The sequence below is a fragment of the Onychomys torridus genome, chromosome 2 (genome assembly GCF_903995425.1).
Source record: "Onychomys torridus chromosome 2, mOncTor1.1, whole genome shotgun sequence".
Classification (NCBI taxonomy): Eukaryota; Metazoa; Chordata; class Mammalia; order Rodentia; family Cricetidae; genus Onychomys; species Onychomys torridus.
Genome location: NC_050444.1, coordinates 142577589 through 142591127, shown reverse-complemented (window position 1 = coordinate 142591127; position 13539 = coordinate 142577589). Strand labels below are relative to the sequence as shown.

At 49.1% G+C, this 13539-nt stretch overlaps 1 protein-coding gene across 3 annotated transcripts in view; it reads left to right on the top strand.

The window, feature by feature from the left end:
• The first annotated feature begins 3777 nt into the window (after nt 1–3777).
• Azin2 (antizyme inhibitor 2) overlaps nt 3778–13539 on the top strand; it is a 31435-nt gene continuing 21673 nt past the window's right edge. Inside the window, exons 1-4 of one of the 3 annotated variants that reach the window (XM_036179235.1) lie at nt 3778–3932; nt 4029–4149; nt 4666–4862; nt 6308–6481. In XM_036179235.1, coding sequence (XP_036035128.1) covers nt 4758–4862; nt 6308–6481 — 279 coding nt within the window. In that variant the 5' untranslated portion in view covers nt 3778–3932; nt 4029–4149; nt 4666–4757. The other 2 variants (XM_036179237.1, XM_036179236.1) reach the window with 2 other exon arrangements.

The following is a 13539-nucleotide window of genomic DNA, read 5'->3' as shown; positions in this document are numbered from 1 at the left end:
GACCCAACCAAGAAAGCACACAGAAACTTATATTGCTTACAAACTGTATGGCCGTGGCAGGCTGCTTGTTATCTACTTCTTCTATCTTAAATTAACCCATTTCTGTAAATCTATACTTTGCCACATGGCTTGTGGCTTACCAGTGTCTTTACATGTTGCTTCTCATGGCAGCGGCTGGCAGTGTCTCCCTCTCCTCAGCCTTCCTATTCCCAGCCTTCTCCTCTTCCTTGTCCCACCTACCCTATCCTTCCAGCCTGGCTACTGGCCAATCAGCACTTTATTTATTTTAACCAATTAGAGCAACACATTTGACATACAGAACATCCCACAGCAAGGCCTTACTTGCTGTGCGAGTCTAGGCAAGTTACTGAGCTTCTCTGGGCTTCAGATACCTCGTCTGCAAAATAGGAACAACTAACTATAGCTCTCAGGACAATAAGACGGTCATATTGATTCAATGATGTAATATTTACTTCCTAGAGAAAAAGAGAAAGCCAGGGCCTATCTGTCCCCAGTGCAGGGTGTTAGATTTTCCCCCTTCCATTACTAACCTTCAACAGACTACAAATGAGTAGACCAGATTCTAGTTTATTCATTCACTGAGGTGCTGAATATACCTACTATGTGTCTATTAATGCCAAGCAGACTTAGACTATGGTACCCAAACACAGTCAGCTCAATGAGTACTTAAAATGTAGAGTCAATGTATGAAACTGACAAATAATAAGTTAATTTGTCAAAAGCTGGGCCTGGTGTTGCATGCCTGTAATGCTAGCGGTTGGGAGGCAAGAAGACTAGGAGTTCCAGGTCATCCTTGGTTCTCCTGTGCATGGAGAAGCACAAAGCTTCCAGGCAGAAGGACCCAGAGAAATCAGTCTGAAGCTGGTTGGTTCACAGGGTAAAGGAGGCCCCAGCAGGGCGACTCTCCCAGGCCACTCAGCTGCATGTGTGGCTCTGATAAGGCAGGAATCAGAAAATGGCTTTTACAGACCAAGGCCCCGCCCCACCCCACTTGTGTACTATATTTTGATTAGGTTGTAAAATATCTCCTGGGAAGTTATTGAGGCAGGACCGAAGTGTCCCTGGCTTCAGAAAGCCTACAGCCTGGCAGGTGCATGGATGCTCATGACAGATGAAGCTCTTAGCTCCACCAATTTAAAATCTTTTATTGTGGAGCTATGGAAGTTGTCCTGTGTCCTACCCAGTCCTGCAGCTGCTCGGTTCCAAGTAAACACACAGAGGCTTATATTAATTACTAACTGTATGGTCTACGGCTCAGGCTTCTTGCTAGGTAGCTCTTTCATCTTAAATTAACCCATTTCTATTATTCTATTAATCTATATGTTGCCACATGGCCGTGGTGTTACCAGTCTGCTGGCATCTTCTTGCTCCTTGGGTGGTGGGCTGGTGTCTCTCCTCACTCCACCCTTCTTCATCCCATCTTTAGTTTGAATGTATCACCTAACCTTATTCTGCCTTGCCATTGGCCAGACAGCTTTATTTATCAACCAATGAGAGCAACACATATTCACAGCGGACTGAAAGACATCCACAGCACTTCCCCTTTTCTGTCTAATCAAAAAGAAAGGTTTTAACTTTAACATAGTAAAATTATATATAACAAAACAGTTATCAAGCAAGAATTACAGTTACAATATCTAGTCTACTTCTATTTGGTAAAATTAAAGAAAATATTCTATCATCTATCCTATATTTGTGAGTCTAAATATTTAATTTACCTTTTATCATAACTAAGGAAAACTATAATTATAACCAAATAAAATGTTTTGTGATATCTGGAGGAGGAAGTCCTTTCCCCTCCCTTTTTGGTGATGGGGATGTAAAGGGCCCCCATACATGTTAAGCACAGGCTTTACCATAAGCTCTGCACCAGCTGCTTGCTCTTTTTCCAGAATATCTTGACTGTTCTTGAACAACTGTTACAGATGGGCTGGTGATTTTGTTTTGTTTTCTTTATTAAGACAAGATCTCCTGGAGCCCAGGCTGGCCCCGAACTCCCCTTGTAGCCGAGGATGACCTTAAACTTCCCATCCTCCATTCTCCAGTCTCACTCCTAAGTCCTGGGATTGTAGGCATGTGCCAACATACCCTGTTTATGTGGGGCATGCTAGGACGCACTCTATCAGCTGAGCTACAGCCCTGGCCCCAGATACACTTTGACTGTGAGCAGTCAATTGAGATTACTCACTACCTTTGGACCAGCCCCCCCGGATACTCTTTAAACAATAATTAAAATGCAGTTTATTATTGAAACTACCTACAGATTTCTACCAAACAAAACTTGGGGAATTCCTGGCAAGTCAGTAGCATTCGTGGGACACTAACTATAGGCCAAGGTTTTTTTCTTTCTTTTTTTTTTTAAGATTTAGTTTATGTATATGAATGTTTTGCTTGCATGCACATGTGTATCACATGTGCCTGGTGACTAGGGAAGTCAGAAGAGGGTGTCAAATATTCTAGAACTGGAGTTATGTGAACCACTATGTGGGTCCTCTGTGAGACCAAGAGCTCTTAACTGTTGATCCATCTCTCCAGCCCTACCAAGGGTTTTCTTAAAATCTGTAAACTCTTTTTTGTTGTTGTTTGCTTTTCAAAACAGGGTTTCTCTGTGTAACAGTCTGGCTGTCTTGGAACTTGCTCTGTTGGACCATGCTGGCCTCCAACTCAGAGATCCCCTGGGACTAAAGGCATGTGCCACCATGCCTGGCTTAAAACTTGTACATTTTTAATGTAATGTACATATAGTATATACAGGGCACTAATCTTATGTGTATAACTCAGAGGAACACACACACACACACACACACACACACACACACACACACACACACTCTTCTGTAACCATCACCAAGCACCCCAAAAGGTCCCGTTATGTTCCTTCCCAATCAGTAACCACATGATCAGAGACAACCAGCATTCTGAGTTCTCCCTGGTAAACTCTTTTCCGAGCAGCACCCTCTGCACGCTAAGCACTCCGAGGAGCCCAGTGCTCAGTCCCTGTCCTCAGGGTTCACAAATCGGCTAAGAAGTTTCATCAGACAAAGAAGTGGAAAATGGGGGCAGGAATCGCAGCAACCGGTACTAAGGGTCAAAGCGGGGAGGAGTCAGAGACAAGGACTGTGCGTCTCGGGATGAGGAAGACATTACACTGGACTCTGATGGATGAACGGGAATTGATCTATAGAAAAGGAGATGCACTTTGAGTTGAAAGCCACATTTCACCGGAGTCTGGTGGATTCCAGAGTACAGGAAGGCATCGCCCTGTACTCGCGAACCCACAAAGAGCCTCTCAGAACACATTTGAGCTGGCATTTGAGTTGGGAGCCTAAGATGCTCGGAAAAGGCGAATAAGTAAAAAGGGTCGTATTACAAAATAAGACAGGGAGAGGATATTTGACTTGGGCTCCATGGGAGGAGCCAGAACTTCACCAGGCGAGGAGCTGGGAGCCAACGACTTCAGGCAGGGACAGAAAAGTTTCCCAGAGCCACTCTTTGAGACCCAGGACCTAGGACCTGCAGCTCCGGCCGCGTAAACGCCTGGGATTCGAAGGATTTCTACGCGTTGACCTGCGCGGACACCGGTCAGATAGCTGCCTAACTGCGCAGCTTTGCGGAGCAGCCCCGTAGTGTTGAATGCTTTATGTCCGAATCGACCAATGAGCTGGCGGCACCCGGTTGCCTGGGCTACGGAGCGGGAAGGGGCGGGGCCTGGCCACTTGGGGCGGGGCTAGGGCGGGGCTTATATAAGCGAGCCGCGGGCGCAAGGCGGGGCGTGGGGTCGGTGGCTGCTGGGCGCGCGGGGCGCAGGCCGCGGGGCCGGAGCCGGGGGGAGCGAGCGAGCGGAGGCGCCGAGGATCCGATTCACTCGCTGGGGAGACCTATGGGCCGAAGCCGTGTAAATGCGTTTTAAGGCGAGTGCAGGGGGTGGCTGGAGGGAGCCTCGGGGAGCGGGCGCCCTCGGCCTTTGGGCGCTGACCTGCTCCCCGGGCCCCCTTGCCTCCTCTCAGCAGGGGCCTCGGCTCCGCAACTGCCACTCCTCCTCGGGGTGTTGCACAAGTTTCGAGGTCACCGGCGACCCCCCCTAGCAGCGCGCCTGGCTCTGGCCCCCGCGAAGGAGGACGGGGCTTGGTAAGGAGGCCTGGGGCTGGGGTGCGGGACCCTCGCCCTGCACTCGAGAGAGGGGTCCCGCGGACAGAACCCACCGGTGGCACTTAGAGCATTCGTAGCGTGTCAGAACCAACCACTTATAAATGGGGAAACTGACCCAAGGTCACGCAGCCGTGAGCAGACTCGAACTCAAGCTCCTGTTTTGGCCCTTTTAGGTAGGCGTGTTCGGGACTGGAAGTGTTCTTGTGACTTCCCCACCTAGGTTTCTCAGCTCTGTTCCCACGCTGAGATTTGATTTTCCTTCCAATCCCAAATTTTAGAACTGGAAAGGAACTCCAAAGCAATCCCATTTAACAGATGGGAATAATTGAGTATTCAATTCTAGTAGATGCAACATCACCGTTCCTAGGGAACTTCGTCTTCCAAGGCTTGTGCTGGGGGGCAGAGCGTGATTGGACAGGGAATCCAGGCCTGGGGAGGTGAGGGATGCAGCAGAGCCAGTCCCCCAGCGGTCCCTCCATCTTCCTCTCCCTGCAGTGTGTTGCATACTTTCTAAGGCGGTGGCCAAGGCAGCCAGCGGCGCTCCAAGGCAGCGGTTCCATCCAGTCTCTGGGCTCCTCCAGCTCAGCATGGCTGGCTACCTGAGTGAATCGGACTTTGTGATGGTGGAGGAGGGCTTCAGCACCCGGGATCTGCTGGAAGAACTCACTCTGGGGGCCTCACAGGCCACCACGGTGAGGGGATGGGAATGGGGTGTGGGTTGGTTCCCTGTCCTCTCCTCTGGTAGGAGGTCCCCATTCTCTCATTTGGTATTGGGTACTTGATATATAGGAGACATGGCGCCCGTCACCCCCAATTCTTGGTCCTTGTCCCGACATCTGCCCTCCCTGTGTTCCCTGCCTTGAGAAAAGAACACCATCACCACATGCATAGCTCCCGAGCCCTCCAGTTGGGAACCTAGGAGTTCCCACCCCATGCTCTCTCCCCTCTTACATCCAGACATCCCCCAGCTCCATGAAGTTCACCTTCTTAAGGCTGTAGGAACTTCGCGGGAGAACATTTATAGTTAGTCCTTGTCTCTCCAGAGCCGGCATGACCTTCTCCTGTTTTTCTCACGTCCTGCAACTCTCCTCCAAAGCAGGATCCTACAGCAGCAGTTCTCCACCACCAGAGGAGCGGGTCTGCCTCCACAGGCACACTTCCGGCTTTATACTCCCGTCTTGTGCTGTGCCCCGTCAGGGTGGAGCCGCTGTATATGTACTGTGCTGTCCCGCTCTATCTTTGCTGGGCTTTGCCCTGTGGGGCACCTTCCCCCTCCCTCATTTCTAGTGCTCCCTCCTATCTCTGTTGCCTTTTTCCTAATTCACTTCTGGTAGGGTTTGTATTTTCTATCTCCATGGCCACTAACCTATTTTGTAGAAAGTCCCATCAAGCATTAATTGAAGGGACTTGTAATTACTTCAGGGTTATTTCTCTTCCAGAGCCAAGTCCTCTCTCTCAAGGTCTTTGACCTTCTCTGGCCCTTAGTTATTGTGTTGGACACCGAGTAGGTACCCATTTTCAACAAAGAAATAGCGTGAAAAGGAGTCTCGGGGAGGGACCGCAAACTCATCCATGTCCGTGAGGGAGGACCTGCAGGCGTGGCTTGCAGTGGGATGAGAACCTGTGTGTTAATAGCCGTGGGCTGTAAGCCAGTGTCTGCCTTTTGTGGAGCAGACAGCTGGATGTACAATTCTGCTGCTTGGAAAGGACACCCAAGAATGCAGACAGAGTGTTAAATGTTATGCATTAAAATTACACACACACACACACACACACACACACACACACACACACACACACACGGGGGTGGGGTGGGGTGGTGGGGGTGGTGGGTGGGTAGCATTTAGGCTGAATGGTGGTAGATTGGGAATTTGCCAAACCCAACAGAGGGCATGGTGGGAACACAGGCTTGGAGGTGGTAGAGAGTGTCTATAGTTGACTTTAGCCGGGCTGAGGGGAGGGACTGGAGGTGGTCACACAGCCTTGAGTGTCAGCCTGAGGTGGCCTTCCATCCTGGAGGATGTGGGAGCCCTGGAAAGCTACACCAGGCTATTGGTGGCACATCTTTGGAAGGACTGTGGACAGCAAGTACAGGGAGGGAGCCGGGCCTCATATCCGTTCGCCTCTTGCTGTGCAGGGCAAGGTGGCTGCCTTCTTCGTGGCCGACCTGGGTGCTGTAGTGAGGAAGCACTTCTGCTTTCTGAAGTACCTGCCTCGAGTCCGGCCCTTTTACTCTGTCAAGTGCAACAGCAGCCTGGGCGTGCTGAAGGTCCTGGCTGAGCTGGGGCTGGGCTTCAGCTGTGCCAACAAGGTGAGCCCTCTGCCGCTACCGGGTCCTTAACCTTGGTGCTCGCCAAACGTGCCCGTGCTAACTCCAGGGGACAGGAGTGACCTGTCATTGACCATGCCTTCTGGGAAGGTTGCCTACTTAAGAGAAGAGGAGGATCCAGGGAGGAGGGAGGAAGAAACAAGCATGGAACTTGTCAGCTCTGGAGTTCCAAATAGGAAGCTGAGATGTCTCTGGGCCTGTGGGTCACCTTTTAAATGGTTTTGTATTTCTTTCTGTTTCATTATTTATTTATACACCTTTCCTTTAAGATAGGGATTCATGTAGTCCAGGCTGGCCTCAAACTCCCGATTCTCCTGACTTCCACCCTCCCAAGTGCTGGGATATATCACTATACTGGGCTTATTTCTTCTTTTTCAAAAATACCTGTATTTAATTTTTCTATTTAGGAGAATGTTTTTAAGGTTACTAGCAGTTTTACAGTGTCTTGGCTTAGAGCAGTAGTTACCAATCCTGTAATTCAAGCCAAGCCTCTGCTGCTGTTAGATTTTCATTTTCCCCTTCATAAGCCTTCTGTGCGACGGTGTTTCAGACTAATCCTCGCAGTTTCGCTGTTGCCGCTGCAGGCCCTCTTCCTAATTTGATTTCCCTCCTGGGGGCTTTTGATTGGGTTTGCTGAGGCGTCCTTAGTCATGAGCCGAGGTGGTGGAGTGGCTGTCTGGGTGCCATGGTGTTCATGGTCTTGACTCGATTAAAAACCTTCTTGCTTAAGTCCATCTCATTCATTCACTCAGCAAAATACTATTCTAGGTGGGAGGTTTACTCAGTGAAACTATAAAAAAGCCCCCTGTTATGGTGCTTTCTGAAAAATGGACTATGTGCTAGTGTAGGTGGGAAGTAGGGGAGAGGGTAAGAGTGTTGTGCTCAGTTTGTTTTGAATCGTCAGTCCCTATGTACTGTAGGCTAGTCTAGAACTTGCTATTGCCACAGCCTGGCTTTGAACTCCCCATCTTTCTGATTCACCCCTTTAAAAGCTGGAATCTAAAAGCTGGGATTCCAGGATTCCAGGTGTCATCACACCTGGCTGGATTGCTCTTAGCTGCCCAAGGAAAGCTTCTCTGCGATTTGAATTCACACTTGGATGAGGCAGGGGATTGAGCCAGGTGGAGAACTAGAGAAAGAACATTCTAGGCAGAGGTTAGAGCCAATGCCAAGCCCGAGGTGGAGGCAAGCCCGCTGGGACATCTCTTGTGATGTCACCGTCAATTTCTTGATGGTTAGTAATGGCTGTTCTGAGGAGAGTTCCTATTAAGCCCTGGTCAGCAGTGTGACTATAGAGTCCTGGAAAGAATCCTTGGAAGAGAAAAGAGCTAGCCTGCCTAAGATTATGGAATGGAGTGATTCTAGAAAGGAAAATGTGTGCACTGGGGTGGGAGGAGTGGGCGGGTTAGCCTTCACTTGAAGGTTAACTGCTGTTCACTCTGGGATTGAGGAGTCTCTTTCTTCTTTGCATGCCTTGTTCTGCTGTGTTTGACACGAAGCCCAGTGAGGCAGAAGGATTTGCTTTCCCTGCCACCTCCCATAGTGTGGCGGCTCTCCCTGTCGAAACGGGAAGGGACAGGATCCTTTGGGTCCCTTGAGTCAGGGTTGAAAAACAGGGTGAAAGCCCATTGACTAGGTGCCACTACTTCCAGAAACTCAGATGAGGTGCTGGTCCTCTAGCTTCAGGGTGTAGCTTCCAAAGGACAGAGTTGTGGGGGTACAGAGGCTTGGAAAAAAACGTTAGGAGAAAGGCACGCCACCTACTGTTTGCTGAGTGCTTCTGTTGGGCCAGGCTCTCTGCCAGGCATTTTCTGTACATGATCTCATTTTAGTCTCAAAACAGTCTGTGAGGTCATTCTTTTACTGTGAGGTCATTCTTTTACCGAGGTTTTGATGACGGTTCCCGGAATACACATTTAACATATAAGGAAGTGAGTCATAGAAGCTGAGCCACCTGCCCAGGATCATGCCAGGATCATGCACTGGAAGATGCCAGCTTGAGTCTGGCAGCGTGATCTCAGCTCTACTGCTGTTGCCTTTTCCCAGATCCTTGGAGAGGGTTGACGTGTGGCGAAAATGTTCTCTCCCGCGGTGGGGTCACACAGACTGCTTGAGGCATTTCCTCGAAAGCGCTTAGAACCCAGGCTTACCATGCGGGAGGCAAGCAATTTACCAGTTCCACATCACTAACCACCCCTTCTAAGTGTTTTAAGGGTGGAGGCTGCCCTCTGCTGGTGGGTCACAGTGGGTGACCATGCTTGATGGTACCGTACCTTACTGGACTTAGACCAAAGGCATGGCATGAGCAAGGGCTGGGTAGATAGACAGCCTGGTCAGGGGCACAGGCCACACCTTCCCAGGTGCTCTGATCCTCCTTTCCCAAGGGACATGTGTCTTTGATCCTGCCTCCTAGCCTTTTTCCCCAATAACACATCCTCCAGGCCACTCCCTTGCTCCCCCTTGTGGTTGAACTCAGCAGGGTTGTCTAGTTTGGATAACGCCTAAGAATTTCCTTCAACAAGATACCCAGGGATCAATCAGCAAGGATGCAGTGACCAGTTTACTTTTTATTTCGATAGGATCTTTTGCAACCGAGTCTGGCCCAGAGCTCCTGATACTATTACTTCACTCTCTTGAGTGCTGGGATTCTAGTCGTATACTATTTATTTGTCTGTCTATCTATCTATCTATCCATCTAGGGTCCTACTATGTAACCCAGTTGGCTGCAAATTGTGGCACTCTCCATTCCTCAGCCTTCCTAGTACTAAGATTACAGGCATGGACACCACACCTAGATTCCAGTGACCGCCATGTTTTAAACATCTAAGTCCATCATGGTGGCACATGCTTGTCATTCCAGCACTCAGAAGGCTAAGGCAAGAGGATTATTATGACTATGAGACAAAGCAACAAAAATAATTGCAAACAATAACAAGTGATACATTGATTCATTCACTCAAAGAGAAGAGGAGGATGCTGATTTTACGCCTTGGTAGAGCATCTGCGTTCTGGGGTTTGTGGACGTACAGCATTTAGAAACACGCAAGCGGATGACTGGAAGCACGTTAAGCATCTTGTGATACAGGAAGAACACCCGTGGTGTAGACTGTCCCGGTTGCTTTAGCATGGCAGGCTTTGGAAAGCTTTCTGTGTGGTTGCGTTTGGATCTGGTCTGGGGGACTCTTTTCTTATCATCTCTTAACAGTATTCAACCCAGCAAGTATTCTTTTGAAAAAGAGCCAACAGTAGTGTACATTCCCAGTTTGAAAGACTTCAAAAGTGCACAGGAGAGAGGGAATGCTGCTCTGGGCTGGCCTTCGCCCCCAGAGACACCTGATGGTCTATCCTGTGTATATTTTTCTTCCCCCTCCCCCTGCGCAGGTCCTAGGTGCTGGGTCCTCTGGTACCTGCTGCTGGGAGTGGTGTGGCCCTCTGGCTTTGGTCTTAAACTCTTCACCACTTTAAACACCAGCCATTCACTGTTGCCTCCCTCCCTGGCTTGAGTGGTCACCTCACACCTGTCTACCATCCTCTCCCCTCATCCCCTCATCCATCATCTCACTTGCCATCCTGCCACCAGAGCACATCTTCTGTCCTTTCTAGAGTGGCTTTTCTCTCAGGGTGGTTGTGACAGGCGTGGACCAGTCTCCCCAGAATGCCATGAAGTCTTTCCTCAGGTGGCCAGAATAAGCACTTAGACCTTTTACTTAAAATACAAGACTGACTCATTCCCTCCTTTCGTCCCTCTCCCTCTCTGTCCCTTCCTCTTTCACATGGTCTGTAATAGTGCATACCGGGCGGGTGGCCATGGTGCACGCCTTTAGATCCAGGACAGGCACCAAAACTACACAGAGAAACCTTGTCTTGAAAAACAAAGAAAACAAAAACTAAAGTCCATACTGGCCTTGAACTCCAAATCCTGACTCAACTTTCACAGTAGGTAGTGCAGGTGTGCATGGGCACATCTGGCTGCACGGCTGTCTTTGGAACTCCTGAAGCTTGTTTGTATCACACAGGCTGACCTGTATCACCACACACTGCTTCCTGGCTCCTTGGCAGCGCGCTCTGTGTACACCCACAGCTCTTATCTTCCCCACAGCGCTGACCCCCACGCAGGCCATTCCAGCATCCTCAGCCCTTGGTGGTCCACTCCCTCTTCTGAAAACTGTCATCCCTGGCCCATCCAAGGCTCCAGTGGGGGCTTTGCTTTCCTTTCTGACTCCTCAGGCTGTCCTTCATCCTCCACACCCCGGGGCTCCTCGTTCTCTGGCATGCTGTACCTTTTCCTGTCATCGTACCTTGAACCCATTGGCCATTCTGCCATCATGCAGCACATATTCGACTGTGTCTCCACCCCACCAGCCTGAAAGTTCCATAGAGAGTGAGACCCTGTCTACTTTATTCACCACGTGTTTTCTTCAACGCTTGTCATGGCTTGGCAAATTAACAGATGCTCAAGACATGCCTGACATGCAGGTTGAGCTCTGACAGTTGAGCTACATGACTCTGAATTAATGACGTAACCTTCCAAACCTCATTTCTGCCTCATAAGGTGATTATGAAGATTAGATGAGAATGTACAGAAGGCTGGACTGCAGGGTCTGACATAGAGCTGAATGACACTTATTGTTTAAATATTTATAACCACAATTATTTAAATCACAGGTCCTCACAGGGCTACCGTTGCCTCTTTCACCTTGTGGAGGGAGGGAGGGAAGGAACATTCTTATATTCACCCAGACTTGGCGTGGTGACAGATCTCTGTGTCTGGAATGGGAGCTGTGACAGCCACAGTCCAGCTCTGGAGTTGGGTCTTTGTGTCTCTCAATGTCACTTACTGACTGTCACCATGGGTGGCCGCACCTCTCTGAACTTCCCTTTCCCCTCTGTGAAATATGGAGAGTAGATATTCATATTTAATGGTTATGGGTCTTACAGGAATTAATGCATGTAAACAACTGGGGCTGAAAGCTGCTGGGTCGGCATTAGACACACCATGGCTACAGACAGCTCTCATTCTCCTACTGTGAACACTCTGTATTCGTGGAGAGGCATGCCTGACTCTGGACGCTGGCTTGGTTATTTGCTACATAGCTTTTTCATTTTTTATAACATTTATTTTATGTGCACGTGTATGTATGGGTGTGTGGGTGGACTCGCCTGCTGAGACATCGCTGGCCTTGCACAACTTCTTATCCCCTCTGCCTGGGCTGTGAGGACTGAATGAAACAGTGCCTCCGAGGCGGGTCAGAAAACTGGACAGTGAGCCCAACCACGCCACCACCATGCTGGTTCATGTACGAACTGTCAGTGACTGCTTTGGTGCCACAGTGGCGGTTAGGTAGTCGAGACAGACTGAATGGCTCAAGAAACTGAAACCAGTGACTCTCTAGAAAATGTTTTCTAGCACCTGATGGAAAGCATCTCACTGTAAACGGAGGCTTTTCTCTGTCCTGCCCTGTCCCGCAGCTGCTTCCGAATAATCGCTCAAAGGCTTATATTAATTATAGATGTTGGCCAATGGCTCAGGCTTCTTACTAGCTAGCTCTTACATTTAAATTAACTCACTTCTATTAATCTATGCGTTGCGGCGTGCCTGTGACTTAGCTGCTCTCTGACATCTTGTTCCTTGGGCGCCTGGATCGTGTCTCTCCCAACTCTGCCTTTCCTCTTCCCAGAATTCTCCTTGTCTGGCTCTCGCTCAGTCTCTTCCTGCCCAGCCATTGGCCAACCAGCTATTTTATTATTAACAATGAGAGCAACACATATTCACAGTGTACAGGATCCCATAGCATCTCATTTGGGACTTTCTTGTAGCAGCTGCTCAGTGAACACGGGTACTTGACACTACACATTACCATCTATATCATTTAGAGCAGGCGTGTGAGGCATGGTCAGCAAAGGTGAGGAAGAGCTAGGGGTGAAGCTCAATGGAACAAAACCTGAAATGGCTATGGATATAGCAGAGTTGTAGAGCGCTTTCCCAGCATGCACAGAAGCCCTGAGTTTGATCCTCAGACACATAAGAAGTTCTAGTTCAACCCACGTGGTGGAAGGAGAAGCCGACCCCCCAGAGCTGTCATCTGACCTCCGCCTGTGCACCATGGCACACACCCACATACATCTATGTATCCTATGCACACACAATAATGAAAAGTAATTTAAAAAATTTTAAAGTTCATTCAAGGCCAGCTTGGGCTACATCATACCCTGTCTCAAATAAGGGTTGGCAAGATGACTCAGCTGGTGAAGGCCCTTGCTACTAAATCCAGCCTGGGGCCCACATGGTGGAAGGAAAGCTTCAGCTCCTGACAGTTGTCCTCTGGCCTCTACATACATCCCTCCAAATAAGCAAATATAAGTTAAAAAAAAAAAAGCAGTAGTAACCAAAAAGTAATCAGGGAGAGAGAATATGTTCATTGGCACACCGGTGCAGCTCAGGCCTTTGGGCTGGGTGATCTGTGCCAGAGACACCCGTAGCCTTGAAGACCTTTCTCATGTGTCAGATAATATATGTATGTGTAACACACACACACACACACACAGAGTGGAATGCTAAAACCAAGCTAACACATGCTTTAACTAATTTTTTTCTGTGATGAGAATACCTGCGATCCTATGTCTTGGCAGCGTCTAAGCACACACATGTTGTATTCATGGAGTCACCCTGATGTTTGTAAATCACCTTTTAACTGTAACAACACCCTTTGACCAACACCTCCCTGCCTCTCGTCTCCTCAGCTCCTGGGAACTTAGCTACTCTGCTTTCCTGCTGTTGGCATTTGTAGATCCCACATAGTTAATGCGGGGTCTGGGAGATGGCTCATTTGATCCAGTGTTGGCCATGCTAACATGAAGTGTCTCCATACACACATGAGGACCCAGCTTTGTAAAATGCTAGGCATAGAGCCTATGCTTGTGATTTCAGGACTAGGAAGACAGAATACCAAGAGACATCTGGGACTTGCTCCCTGGACAGTGTAGCCCAATCAGCAAGCTTCCAGGTTCTGTGAGGGATCCTGGCTCAAAAAATGGAAAGT